The 15,556-nt window shown below is 36.2% G+C and overlaps 1 protein-coding gene across 1 annotated transcript in view; it reads right to left on the bottom strand.

Moving 5' to 3' along the window:
- The window catches only part of TG (thyroglobulin), a 144,425-nt gene that overhangs the window by 74,871 nt on the left and 53,998 nt on the right, over positions 1–15,556 (bottom strand). Inside the window, exons 30-37 of the mRNA XM_026043913.1 lie at positions 15,166–15,303; positions 14,244–14,417; positions 13,172–13,283; positions 12,536–12,615; positions 10,885–11,028; positions 9,420–9,485; positions 2,562–2,696; positions 1,647–1,811 (exon numbers count right to left, since the gene is read on the bottom strand). Of these exons, the coding sequence (XP_025899698.1) occupies positions 1,647–1,811; positions 2,562–2,696; positions 9,420–9,485; positions 10,885–11,028; positions 12,536–12,615; positions 13,172–13,283; positions 14,244–14,417; positions 15,166–15,303 (1,014 nt within the window). The remainder of the gene's footprint in view (positions 1–1,646; positions 1,812–2,561; positions 2,697–9,419; positions 9,486–10,884; positions 11,029–12,535; positions 12,616–13,171; positions 13,284–14,243; positions 14,418–15,165; positions 15,304–15,556) is intronic.

Raw genomic sequence — 15,556 nt, 5'->3', positions numbered from 1 at the left:
TAGTATAATTTCATAAATGCTTTCAGAAGTGAAAACTAATCCTATTTTTAATTTTAAACATGGCATCTAATTCATTTCAGTAAGGAGGATATAGGTAAGTCTGAGTTATCCCCTTCTTATAAAATAGGTAGTAGAAACAGATATATAGCTAATACTTTGCAAATCTTTGCCCTAAGATTTCTTCCAGTGAGACATTCCACTAGAATATGAACACATCTAGAAAATAGCAGAGATATCTTCCCAGCCTTCCTCTTGACTAGAGAGGTCAAAATACAAAATCTTTAAATATTTATAGCAGATCAGAGAGGGGGAAGGTAACAATTGCTCATTGCTTTGGACATTCACCAGAAAAAACTTGTGCTKGAGTCTCCATAACATAATGACTATTTCATTATGTTATATGATTCTGAATAGCTTCAACAGGACATAATGAATACCACCCACACCCAAWTTCCCTACAGTTCCATGCAGTTACTGTTCTTGAAGTGGGAGTTATCTGTCCAAATGCATCTTTAAAGTGAGGCACTTGTGCATCTCCTACGTGCCAGAGAACAAACTGATAGATGTTTAGGGTATCAGAGGCCTTCCTTTGCCCTACATTGTACTTGTGAGCAYGGCAACTTACTTCCACACAACGTATGCTCAGTATCTAAATTTTGAATCAAACATAATTGCTACCTGAAATTTAACTTTTTTTGCTGACAGAAAGTTCCAAAATATTATGGTGTTAGCTTGATCCAAAATCTTATATATAATGATAATCTGAACCACTGACCAAATTAAAAAAGGTTTGTTTTTTTAATAATGTCTTGCTTTAAGACAGAACTAAGTGATATCTGGTATTACTGTTCTATTACTGCAGAATTTATTTGCTTGGTAGGAGMAAAATTTCAATATCATGTGACCAGAAAGCCATTCATGACTACCTAAACACAGTTTTCCTCACAGTCTGTGATTTTGCTTTATTTGATAATAGTAAACTACTTTTTGTTTGACCTAGAAATTTTTCACCAACTTCTAGTTCTTTATATTGAACAAAAAAGTAAATATTATTTTTCCCTCCATTATTGTTATCCAGTTTCTAATTATTTTAGGTAACTTTAATTTACTAGTAAACAAATCATCAACGTAAAACCACAAGATAGTAGCATTTTTTTTAAATAAGAAAAAAACCCCACATACTTAGAATTCCAAATAAGTGAATAAACAACAGACTCTGTAAAAAGCTATCTACAAAACTTCTATTTCTGCCTTAAGTCATCTTGATCTTTAAAAAAAAAATATTTCAGAAGCTTCACAGATGTCTCTTGAGACTTAAAACTGACAGTGGGTTTTCAACAGGCCGTGTGTTAGTCACAAGACTTGAAACAGAAACGGAACTACTGGAGATGAATCAGACAGAATCACAACGAGTAGTGAGTGAGGTGGACAGGGAGGAGCTGTCTTTTGCAGACCAAACTCCCTTCATGATCCTGTTTCAATGTAAGATTATAATATAATGATTTTGTGTATTTTGATAAAAAGTATAACTCCACTAAGATGGCATCCACATTGGTTTATGTCTGTTGGGTCCCATTCAAGAGAATGGTGCATAGGCACTTGACATTTGAGTTTCTTCTTTCACAGTCCCCTTAACCTGCTCTTACCTTGTTTCCTATATACATATGCAGCTCGTTCTTTGAGTAAAATCCGACAACTGTGGCCTTGCAGGCTATGTGTGCATATTTGCGTGTCGGGGTAAAAAAGACATCTTATTGCTGATGGCTGGATTTCCAAGGTAACCACTGTACATGACTGGTTCTTTGAACAAGCTGTGAGGCAAAACATAAAGAAATTCATACATAAATGTCCTCAAATTTCTGGAGGTTTCTTCAAAAGAACCAAAGGACAAAAGGGCATATTGCCTTTGGAACTGAAACTCTGTTCAGTTCTTTGGAACTGAAACTTTGCAACTATTATCTTAGTTTTTAGAAGAAAAATGTATTTCAATGAAGTACTGAAGACCTCAACTCAGTTCAAAAATTGAGGGAAAAAAGTGAACATCTCATCTCCTTTTGCACTGGGAGACTGACATTGAACATTTCTCTCTTTAAAAAGGTCCCTCAAAAAGTTTTAGGAAGAGGTAGGGGTAYGTGGGTGAATCTTCTGCAGAAAGTAGGGCTATTCCAGGGACCATCTTCTGCAGACGATTGCAGCAATGACTTGACTTTTGCTTATTTCTACTCTAGAAATTTGAAGATGCCTGGACAAGCAAGAATTTCTGAGTCCAAAGGGTGTCAAAATTACTCACCCTTTGGACAGAACCTCACGTTTTTGTTGGAACTTTCATTAGATAAAGTAATTCAAATAACTTCATCACAGTGCTTCAGAATTTGAGAGAAGGTATTTTTAAAGGAAAGAACATATATACATATATATGTATATATATACACATACATTATATATATATACACACATATATATATGTTAGAAGGTGGGGTGAGAGCAGGAAGGATCTGCTCTTGGTACTTCATTGTCATGTGTCAGTATGTTCTACAAAGCTGTAGAATAACTTCTCTTACCAGACAGACAAAAGTCTCTAGCAGTGGAGAGGTCATTGGATAAATCCCTACTAACTTGCACAGCTTCAAAGTGTGAGATGGATGAATCCAGGAGTACAGAGGACACATCTAAGGATTGCCATGTATCCAAATACTCTGTAAATGAAGCATACAGAGATAACCTAAACCTTTAAAAACTTTAGAAAAAAAGAATGCAGAAGGAAAAGCATTGAGAAGTTCCTGAACAAGAGACTTGACCTTCCTTTGTGTCAATCAAAAATAAATGAAATTTAATATTCAAAAGCCTCTCATTCAATGAATCACAGTAAGGTCAAGAAGCAGCTACATAGTTAATCTCCCAGATTTATACAAATACATAAATATATGTACACATGCATATGTATACATATAAACATACATACACATGTCCATACACACGTGTATATGTGCATACATATATATTAACAACCACGTTGACTATTGAATTCAATAAAACTTATTCTTTGTCCTATGGTGCATGTAAATAAATGCCACGTTCTTTTCTCCTTTCTCACACACAAACTCATATAAGGATCTGCAGGTCTCTCAAGTTAGCAAAGAGAAGTAAAAAAAAAAAAAAAAAAAAAAAAAAAAAAAATTATTATTTATATTTCTCTCTTTTAAAAGTAAAAGGGCCATGATGAAGCCTGCCAAGTCCTACATAGGAGGCTGGCATTGCCCTCRCTGTGTAATTGTCAGGTGAGGACAGAGCTGTGTCGGCTGCTGGCTTATTGCTCCTGGTGAACAGATCTTGCCTGTTATTTCAGTGCATTTGCCAAGCAGATGTAAAAGTTATGACTGTCCATTTCATTAAGGATTTGTTTTAGTCTTGTGAGAAGTGGATGATGTGCTGACAGCCAAAGCTTCCCTCATCCTCCTCCTCACAGGTAGAAGGCTATGACTAAATCATAATGCTAAGCATTAAGCYGAGCTCTGGGGTTTACAGAGTCAGGATTGGAGCGTGTCCTCCCGGCAATCTGGACATCCTGCTGTTGAYACACTTTTCCATTTGATGAGATCCAAGACACAAAACAGAACACAGGTTAAGTCTGGCTGTACTATTCCTTGGGAGGCTRAGCAGGGAATGGTAACAACCAAGCACCTGTAGATGATATTCCAGAGAATAAGCCACAAAGAACTGAAGAGCTACTAGTGCGTGGTGGTTACTTTAGCTCAAGTCAGAAACTTGGGCAGCTTCTCTGCTCTCACTCTTGCAGAAGACAACSCTCAATGCAGAAGGAAACACCCATGGAGTGATGAACCAATCTGCTGTAGGCCATACACCTACCTAAGCAGCCCAGTCCTAACACAGATGAAAGGCAGCATTGGATTTTGCTGGTCTTTTCAAGACACTTTGCAGTCATATCACTCACAGGAGTGTGATAAAATGGTGGATTTTTCTTCTAAAGATAGAGTTTGATAGCTATATAAAAAACAAATGTTAAACCTCTACTATACTTTTATTTGTTAAAATACTAAGATCTTACATCATGAAGTATCAAAGTAATCATCACCACTACATGCAGAGACTTTGAACTAGTAAAGAAGCAAAGATCCCGCACTGAGTGTTTTATTTATGCAACAGATCTACTACAATTTATTTTTGTCTACCCCTTCAGCACTGATCATTTATTTTGGAGGAACACTATGTTCTAAGTCATGTGAAAATTCCTATGTTTCATGATGCCAATGATTTCAATATTTTAAAATCTACTCTAAATCCAGACAGCCCTGTAACTTTTATTGCAAAATTATAGGTGTCCCATACAGAGAGTTTTTCTCTTCCAGATGTTCTTGCTTGGGTAGGCAAGAGCTAGGTTTAGGACTGGATTTGCAAAAGGGCTCCCACTGGCCTCTCATTGCTCCCACTCAAGTCACAGGATCACAAGACTAGAAGAGATTTCCTGGGGTCACAGAGTCCAGCCTCCCACTGTGACAGGCARTTATGTAATAGTATCAGTAAAAGTTTCATCGTTGATTTTAGTAGAAGCAGAGAGAAGTCATCTCACTGGAATACATCTCATTGATATACAGAAATAGAGATCCAGTAGTGCAATAAAGTCAGCTCTGAAAATCAATTTATAAGAAAACTCATGAAGTGGTTTCAAAGGAACACAAATCATATCCTTGAATTGAACATGACTAATTTGTATTTGAAACAAATTTTTATTTTTATTTTTAAATAAATTAAAAATTTTAYTTTAGTTTGTGATCTATATTTAGTATTCCTAAGCCAAGACAAAAACATGCTCACAGACTGAACTCACACACTATGTTTTATATTCTTAGAGTTCCAAAAAAATAAGAAACAACAAAAAAATCAATTCAGACTAGATCTGCAGTCTAGAAAATACATCCTTTCTGAATTATAGTTTCCATTTTTGTCTGTCTACTGAGATTTGAATAATCCAAAATGAGACATTTTCTTAAGCCTACCACATAATAACTGTAATCACACCTCTGGCACAAACATACCTCAAAGTAACAAACATGCCATTTATGGCCTTTAGCACCGAGTAACCTTACTGTGTTGATGTGAAACRCAAGCTTCCTGCCTCCCTCAGTCACGCTAATTATAGTAGGTTGTATAGAATAATAATGTAAATAAACCAGATGTTTATCCAGGTTTAAAATAAGCAGATTTTTGTTGTTTTTAGTAAGGTAAAATCCTCCTCTTGACACACAGCATAAAAAGTAGAATTGGAATCAAAGAGAGGTTCCACAGCAAAAGTCCTGCACACTGTAGATCAGACTCCATTATCAATACCATAATCAATCCTTTTTGATATCAATATGCACTCTTATTCTTTGAACCTCATGGAGTCATTATTTACACCTCAGGCTAAATAAATATCAAATTACAGCACAGCTCTGTTAAGCATTTTTAACATGGGAAGTCTTTAAATAACAGCTGTACTCTCATCTTTAAGGATCACAGGACATACTTGAAACCTGCCGCAGATGGTTTCACACTCATCACCACCACAGAATGGTAACTCCTTGAGAAGAAAAAATGCTTCAGATGTTACAAGTAGGACTTTCCTAATCTGATTGATATATTTATTTTTCATGCTTATTTTTTCAGCTACCAGAATCTATGAGGAAGTCATCAGAGAAAAAAATGGAGCGTGCATGGCTCCTTATGATAGAAATACGAAAAAAAAAAAAGTCTGAAAATTCCATTTAGCTAAATGCAATAGCAATTAGTGACCAAAAGAATATCTCCTAGAATTTACCCTGGTATCAGAAAGGATTTGGGGAAGAAGCAAAGGAAAAAGAAGGAAAAACAGCAAAGGAAGATTAGGCAATAACAAAACCAAAAGAATTTGGCCAAAAGGCATAAAAAAAGCTCTTCGCCCTCGTGACCTGCTGCCATTACAGAGCACCTAATTCCCCTTTTGCAGGCTAACAGAGCAGCTAATGAGCGATCAAATGATTGCACAAGGCTACTTGTCATGCAAGTAACTGGGGACCCCAGGCAAACTGAAGGAAACCAAATGCATATTTTTGCTTAGYTTATGTAGGGGGAGCTTCAGGAAGAAATAATGCAAGTGCTCAGAATTTAAAAATCTGGTCTCAACTCTCAAAGTATAGCGACAGCGATGGATTTCCCCCTTGCATGAAATGGGATGAAGTGGGGTGGAAGGCACCTTGCAAGCCCTCAGCTCTGAGGACTTCTGTTTTCAGCCACATGCTAGAWTAAATTAAATAATTCTAACAGTCTCTGGACAATTAAGCGAAGGAGTTGCACCATTGTCTTCCCTGGGACTGAGGTGAGGCTGACRGACTATAGTTTCCTGGATCCTGCTTCCTGAAAGCATGAGCTAGACACGCCTTTTTTGACTCCTCAGAGACCCAACCACCATAACCATTCAAAGATAACTTGCCACTGAGGGTGGATTCTACCAGGGACTATGGACTTGTATGTCCAGTTTCTTTAAATGTTCTGCAACCTGATCTTACTCCTCCAAGGACAGTCTTCCTTGCTCTGGACTTTTCCTCTGATTTCAGGAACCTTTGATTCTTGAGTGTTGCTCTTGCCAGTAATGACTGAGCCCTTTTGCATGTCTTCTGTCATCACAGAATGCCCCTCATTTTTCCTAGTCTTCCTTTTGTTGCTGAAAGACCTGCAGAAATCCTTCTTGATGCAGTTCTACATGAGTCCTATATGCCATGTAAAACAAGAGAAGCATTTACTTCACATGAGACTGAAAATAAGAATGGTTAATTTCCTTCTCAATCATTAGAAAGTTTGTTCTACAAACTTTTTAACAAGTTTTTGAGCAAGGTCTATGGTTTTAGAAAAGTATCCTAATTAGGGTTTCTTCACAATTTGTCAGGGCGTTAGAAATGCCACAGACATGAACTGGAGCAGTGCTCTGTACCCCAACTTTGAAAGGGATGGAGCAGAGAGCTGAGCACTTTGCCTTGAATATTTCAAGTGGATAACTAGAAAATGAAGCTGTCAAAYGTAGCTGTTTATTAAAAAAAAGCCTTAACTGGGCTGCAGGAAGCTTAGATTTTAGAGCGGATATAACATTAAATTCAGTATTTCACCAGACCTTCTGGTAAAATATTCAAATTTAAGTTTGTCTTTCATCTTCTGATGGAAAGTTCTATCTATGCATACACATACACGCATGCGCACATATATATGTGTATATATATATTTACTCACACACATGTCTTTTAAATAGTGACATTTTCTCATGTTCACCACCTGGCTACCACAAGAGTTACACGTTTTTTTTCCCTTGCACAAACAATATGCAGAAGCTGCAATTGCTGCTAACTTTTCTATGAGGTCCAGCATAAAAAAGAAAAAATGCTATAGAATATATATGTGATCATAAAGAGTTTGGAAGCAATATTTTTTCAAAAACTTTCCTAATTCAGTGACTTCTCCAGTGTATCCTTCTCAGAACTGCTCTAACCCAGAATTCTGTCTCTTCTAGTCCCTGAAGGGTTAACCAGTTCCTTGCAAGGCTGCTCTGCATTTAGAAAGATGACTTGGAAGTAGATGCGACTGATGAAATATTGTTACTAAGGTTAAGATAGATACCTTGCTCACTATGGCTTAGTTCTGGACAGACTTCAGAGCTAAAGGCATATGACATATAAAAKCCTGTGTCGTTGAGGTCACTATTTTTCTACACTTAAGAAAGAGAAAAAACAAATGGAAGTTGACAAAATTAGTACTAACCTTCAAATAGAAAGGAAAAAAGCTTAAAATAAAGCAGTTTTCTATGTTCCATGGGAAAAAGAATTTGCAATAGAACAGAATTGCCTAAACACAACTGACTGCACGCTAGTCCATGAGCTCTTTGAGGCATTTCCAAAAAAAAAAAAAAAAAAAAAAAAAAGCAGACCAAAAAAGAAAAAAAAAAAAGCCCAGCAAACCATACACATCCTGCTCACTTTATAAGAATCAAGAGTTTCTTTCTATTATATTAAAGTGATTATTATAAATAGCAGACTCTACTAATAAATCTAAATTGTTTGGTTTAATAAATACGAATTGTCTATTTGTCTACAAATCTTTACTGACCACAAATGAGAAGATAATCTCGTTAACAGTAAATCCTAGACTCAATASTGAAAAAGCTTTGCAAATATTAACTACGTTCTGTAAGCTAAGTATCTTCTCTTTTAAGGAAAAAGACAGAAGCAAGTGGGTTAAAAGAATTGCTCTTGATATATGTGATAATAAAGAGATAGATGAGAATGTTCAATTTTAGCATTCTAATCCAAAGGTGACCCCATTATCAGTGCTGCCTTCACAGATCCAGTTTTATAATGACTAGTCRACCTGCTTTTCTGTTACACACAGCATTTACCAGACATGCTATGTACTTATGAAAAAAGACACATAATGGAGGCCTGTAGCCATACAGAATTTGCATACATTTTTAGGGAGCGATAAACATAAATCTCTGAAAGAGAACAGTTAAGTTTCATTTACTAAGAGGATCCACCCACTTTTAAAATAACACATATGAGTAATGTAATTTACTGTCATTTACTGCAATACTGAAAAAAATTTCTTCCCAACAAAAATATAAAATGTCATAGCAAGCAACAATAGCTCTTCAAAGTAGCACTCAACACATTTCAAATATAATACTTCTTGTGACTCAGCTCTGAAAAGATTTAGGACAATATTCTCACCCTTGCAGAAAACCACTAACAAGCACTAAAAGCGACAGTATTCATATTTTTCTACATCATTTATACTAGTTACTGTATAAAGCTCCATTCTTTCTATCTTCCTATTTTACACAAAGTTTTTAACGTGAAAAATAAATTTACTAAATTTGACTTTGCATTTCTATAGCAATTGTTGGTATTAAACAGAAAATCTGCACCATATACTGATAGACATTGCTGATGGATTGCCTAATCCAACATCCTGCCCCCATGACCACTAGATGCTAAAGATAAGGTGTAAGATATCCCACAGTGGACAATAATGTGAAAACTTGTTATTGGGCAAGTTCCCATTGACTGACTTTTCCGTCAYTGGCCATTGAATTTAGATCTAGAGAACTATATCTATTTTAAGTCACAACTTGTAACATCTACACTTACAAACGATAAATTTCTCCATCCGTCTAGCCAAATATGCAACCTTGGWAACCTCTTGTGCAGTGAGTTTGAGAGATTAGTCTAGTGTTATGGAAAATTCTTTAGATTAAATGATATACAATTAATGAAAAGAACATATGTTAAGACTGAATAAATGAATGTGGGATAACACAACGACTTCTTTATAGAGTCATCTGTTAGCAATACACAAAATAGAGGTTATCTCCCTTCCTTTGGCTTAATTCACACACTTACCACTTTCCAGCCTGAAAGGTAAAGCAACAGGTGGACACAGGTCAATCATAATATTCTTCAAGTCAGCTAAAAGTAGAAAGGAAACATAAAACATTTGAAAACAGTTATGCTTTCAGATTTAAACTCTAATCTACATTTCAGATTGCCGATATCACTTCTGAAATCTGAAAGTTGTATCTTCTTCCACAAAAAAAGAATCAATCAAGATCAGAGGTTGCTCTAATATCTAACTCTTTTTGACTGGTATACCAGTACTCCAATCCATGCGTCTCTCAAGATATACATTTATAATATTCTTACAAGCAAGAACCCTTCAACATGCAAGCTTTCTATTTGTTCGTTTTATTATGAACAGCTCATTTTATTGTTTTGTTATGAACAGTAGGATTTTTTTATATTTCTATATATTTTTATATTTTTTTTTATATTTCTTTTTTTATTTTGGGGATCCCCTCCATCATGCCCAAGTCTGAATTTGGTTTCGTGCATCATCAGGCATTAGACTGACTCTGCTTCCCGATAAGGAAACTGGAATTTCCCAATCGGAGAATTAAAAACAGGATAGTTTCCAGCGGGAACTTTTCAAAGTACATTTTTTTTAAAGAAAGCACTTCCATATTTTCACACGTGGAAGTATTTAGAGAGATTAACTGTTTTACATTGATAGAAGTGGAACATTAGGGCAATCTAGAATTCTTTTAAAAATATTATAGGTTCTTCAATGAATGAATTGCAGCCATGCCTGTAAGTACTGAGTCAAATTGTTAGTGAGCAAAAGTTGTCTCTCTGCATTTTGTAATATGTTAAATTTTCTTGTGAGCTGTAGAACTACAAAGTCCCCTTCTACAAGAAATGCCTGTTGACTAAAACCAGAGGCCTTGCTTCATGCAAACCTCCCACCCACTACAGTAAATTCCTTCTTCAGATTTCACTCATTTTTCCTTTCAGGCTCAGAACTTTCATTGTTCCTCTTCCTTGTTCCCAGAACCATAACATACCAGCACAACTGATACAAATTTTTTATCTACAAATATCTTTATTTGCATAAACATCTGTGCTATGGTGGAAACACATCTGAAGCTTCCTTACTAGATAAGGAAATACCACCAAGTCTCTCCTCAGATTCCTTCTTTTGCATTCACTGCAGACACAGCTTTGTCATCCTCAGTCCATGAAGTCAGCAACATCCTTTATTTTTAGCTGTTTCTTTGTCAATGAGAAAAAAAAAATATCCCAAGGGTGTCACAACCTGTGCCATCTCCTTGCCTTTCTGACAGTGTTCCCTCTTACTCATTTGCTACCTTTCAAGGTCCCCCTGTCAACAAGCAGGTCCCCAAAGGACTTAAATACAACTATTCTCTTGTACAGAAACAGGCCCAAATGGCAAATCTAGAGCCAAAGAATCACAGAAAAGGGGAATGGATCCAGAATTGCACTTAAGGGCTGCAGTCCCCACATCACTTACCAGGCTTCTGGTACCAGCCAAACGGATGGATTCTCACTGCTGCATCTGGTCCAGCACAGTCCGAGATTTGCCAAGAGCTTCTGGTGTCTTCAGTGCACATCTGRATTCCTAGGCTGTTTAGAGTCAGGCACACAATCTTCCCCCCTGTCAGGGCAAAACATGGAATGTTATGGAAACAATGGAGATAAATTTTCTTTTCTAGATATTATTCTAAAATAAAAAAAAATAAAAGAAAAAAGAAAGAAAGAAAAAGAAAATAGCATGATGACATTGAGTATTTAAAGAAAATCAGAGGGGGAAAAATTAGAAATCAGAGGGGGAATAATACATAAAAGTTATTTTATTTTTCAGGGCAAATTTTTACTGTTCTTGAAAACAGAGTTGAAGATCACATGAGTTTAAATGAGAATAGTGTAGATTCTAACATTAGGTCACTTTTGCTCCACTTTTGCTCCACTGAGCAAAAATTGGCAACCACCTATTCCTAAATCAAGATCTTTCCTTAGATAAACCATTYTTTTTTTGGTTAATGCAAGTATATTGAAATACAGCCTCAGATTAAACCAAGAAAGAAAACTGCCTTTTAAAGAGGTAGTATAACTGTTTATTTATCCCTTACAAATACATTGGATGTTTCAAAATGTTAAAGATAAATATTTAATCAGATATACATAAAAGTGTCATTTACTATATTAGATAACTTAAAATCCATGATATATTTTAAAACTCTTTAAATAGAAATAAAGTCATATTAAGTTAAGACTTCAAATTCACATCATATAGGGGTATTTTTCCTCAATATTTCCAATTTGAAACACATCGGACAAATTTTACATCATATTAAGTAATTTTCATTGATATTTGACTGCTCAGTAAAAAGAGAATGGCCTAAGTAAAAACAAGAAATTTTAAGTGTTTCAAAGACTTAAATCTATTATAAAACCTACTTCTCCCAAAGGACATCATGAAGAACATATGGGTACTTGACACTTTTGAAAGCCAGTGTAACCCTGCCTGAGGCCTAAATATGAAATTGGAATTCAAAATCATTTCATTTACTTCTATTTGATTCAAATGATGTGATGTGATACCTTCTCAGGAAAACAAAATGTGGTTTTGTTTGATTTTCTAATGGCTTCTTTTACAAATCTGATTTCCTGTGCCCAGAAGGGTGGCAGGGGTGAACGAGTAGAAATGCTACAGGCTGTCTCTTAATTTGTGTCTTAATACAAGGGGAGGAGATAGACAACGTCCATCCCCCTGCATCTTCCAACATCTTCCAAGTGAAAAATTAAAATCTGCAAGCAGTGATGTTCAGATATCTAAGAAAGCTAAAATCCTGAGTTATCCCCAAGACAACCAAGAATATTAGGTGCTTTTTCTTCATTTAATTTCAGCGATATTTGTGTTTCAATTCCATTGGGATTAATAAATAAATAAATAAATAACATCGGCCAACATTTTGGATGATAAATGAGAAGTAACTGCTTTCTAGAGTTCTTTTTTTAGAGTCTCTGCTCTAAGTAGAAGCTTTAAAGTGCTTTTTAACCTCTCTTCACAGGAAAAGCATGGTAAAATTTGGAGAAGGAAAATTTGGAAGAAGGAGTACCAAAATGTTTTAAAATAGAAATAAAATAACAGTAAAAAATACCTGACAGCTGGGAGTCATTAAAAAACCCAAACCCTGTGCAACAGGGGTCAGCATCACACCAACGCTCACACTCAAAAAAGCTGTGAAAGGAAAAAAGTAATCATTAGTTTTAGTATCACTAACCTAGAAAAGAGAAGAACGGATGTTGTGCAAGGGGGAGAGAGACTGAGAAACATGTAGAGATGTCTTTTGCATGTAAGAGGCCATTATGGTTTCTGATTGTATGGCTGTACTGTACAGACACGAGATCAATACCTTTCATATTCGTAGATGAGTTTCCATTCAAACCATATATACTTGCAAGACTACATCTACTAATTTAGAAAAGTATTTTGATATCTGCCATTAAAATATCAGCCTAAGTTAGTATGCTATTGCTGAGACTTAATTGGCCAATAAGTTATTTTGTAGCAAATGTATAAGGTAATTCACGCAAATATGATGTGATATGATATAATATATATACCTGAATTATAAATTTCCTTAAAATCATATGGTATTTCTCTATGTCAAATACTCCAACATAATGGTCTTCTTGGATCAATATGTCAGATTCTCTTAATATGCATAGTAAAGCCTTGGTACTCCAAGCATCACAAAAACTCCACTAAAGACAAAGGAGTAATCATGTCCTACCCATCAGAAACAGTTTTGTTGYTCATGTCAGTCTTATTCCTCACAGAGATTCCTGTTATCTTCTGGAACGGAACACGTGTGTAGAAACTCTTCACAGTACTTTTTAGAGTGACTAGGAGGAAAAAGAATTAAAAATAAAAAAGCTTTTCCTTCTAATTTTCATATAGTGTTCAAGTAATCACACTGTAGAAGAAAAGTTATGTTTCTGTGTTGTAATAGTCTCAATCTATTAGCAGATATCACACTGTCAGAGAAAATATTTAAGCCTGAAGATGACAAATTCCTAGACCTGTAGACTTTTCCATATTAACCACATTATGGCAAAGAAAAAATAAAAGAAAAAAAAAACCACATCTACGATCTTCTGGTACATAGATTYTTTAATCACAGGTTGAGGTTGGAAGGGACCTCTAGAGATCATCTAGTCCATCCGCCCTCCTCCAGCAGGGACACCCAGAGCACGGCGCACAGGGCGGCATCCAGGCGGGTTTGGAAGATCTCCAGAGAAGGAGACTCCACAACCTTCCTGGGCAGCCTGTTCCAGGGCTCTGTCAGCCTCACTGTCAAGAAATGTTTCCTCAAGTTCCTGTGGAACTTTTGGTGCCTCAGCTTGTGGCCATTTCCTCCAGTCCTATCTCTGTCCACCACTGAAAAGAGGCTGGCCTCAATCCTCACCCGCAGGCTCTTGATGGGCTCCCATAGGGCTCCATCCTGCCCTATGCTGAGCTCCATACATTCCAGTCACTCTCTCATGCAATTTACCCTTGACCTCCCTAAATTGGGAATAATGAAGATGAGGAGAAGAGTTTATGGTTAACATCTTTCCATTCTGAGCGAAAGTTAGATCACTGGCACTTTGGCCACCTAAAAAAACGCTAGATGTTTTCTGCCACTAGCATTAACCTACAACAAAAATGAAAAAAAAAAAACCCACTTATGTAGAAAAATCTGGTCTTCCCTTGAACCATTGCTTCCTGAAACTCATCCTTATATTCAGATTTTCTCTCTCAAAAGCCAGAACATTAGCTATCATTGCCAAGGATGAAGCATACATCCAAATCCCAGAACTTGCCTATTTTACGATATGCCATTTGTGGTTGCCARGGTAGTACAGTGAGACAGTTTTCAGGTATTTGATCAATGTTACCATCACAAATCTGAGCCTCTGGGTAGAGGGTACACACAAAGTAGGTGTCTGTGGCATTTTGAAGATCTGCTATTCGACAAAACTCTTCTTGCACACATCCTAGAAGGCAAAGGCACAGTGAATTAGAAACACAGCTATGCTTCTTCCCCCTCTGTCCCTCTTGTCTTTACTACAGTAATGCTATCAATCAGTAGAGTACTGCAAGTGACAAAATACATCAGTGTTTTTCTATTGCAAAGAAAGAGAAATGAGAATAAATAATGTTTATAATTACACACACACAAAAAAAAAGAGAGATAGAGATTTACTTGAGGAAAGGGACAGCAACACAGCTATTAGGAAGAGTATTTTCTCTGTGGTGACAAGTCTAAGGCTGAAGTATTGGTGTGACTCACTCTGTGGTTCATAAGAGAGGCTTTGGTGACAGCATTGGCTTATTACTCTCCCATCTGCCTCTGCTTGTTCTTCACAATAGAATGTAGGGTGCCTTTTACCAACACAGCTGATCATGCTTTAAGATGGACTGATCACTACTAAAACCAATTATTTAATAATAGCATGCATAGAACAAACAACCACCTCCATACCAATGTCAGTGCACTACTCCAGTTCACAAGACAGCTTTGTATACTAGCACAACTGGGAAGAATATATTTCAGGTAGGGGGTGGAAACTTTATGAACAGATATGGCCACTGAAGTTCCTTATTTTGAGACCAGAGGACCAAACTTATATCACGCTTTCTGTGATGACAGTTACACACACTCGCATCATGCTTATCTTATCTAATGACTTAATTACTATTTCCTTGTTATCCTGCAGGTTAACCGTTTCTAGGATTCCTTACGTGTGAGACACCAAAGCGTAGCCTTCTCCACTGAGTATTTCTGCCTGAAGACCCAATACTGCTGGTAAGGGAGAGAAGAGTTTTGGTCATTTTGTATCCGGGTGTTGTCCATTAGGTAGAAAAGATCTTTTGCGGAATCTAAAGATTCAACAAAGAAAAACCTCTCAGATCTACAAAAACTTAATTAAAATCTGGAATTAACATTTTCTTAACAGGTTTACTATTTCACACAGATATTTAACTTCCTTTCTTCTATCTATTCTCCCACAGATCAGAATAAATAATTCCATTCTGTCCCTCTCCTTTGATTTTTAGATGTATGTAGACAATTATATCTGACTTGAGTGCTCCCTCTGAACTCATATTAACTATATAAGGTTCTTTTTACATC

The sequence above is a fragment of the Nothoprocta perdicaria genome, unplaced genomic scaffold (assembly GCF_003342845.1).
Source record: "Nothoprocta perdicaria isolate Ctin4 unplaced genomic scaffold, notPer1 scaffold_341, whole genome shotgun sequence".
NCBI lineage: Eukaryota > Metazoa > Chordata > Aves > Tinamiformes > Tinamidae > Nothoprocta > Nothoprocta perdicaria.
This window is presented reverse-complemented; position numbering and strand designations above follow the sequence as displayed.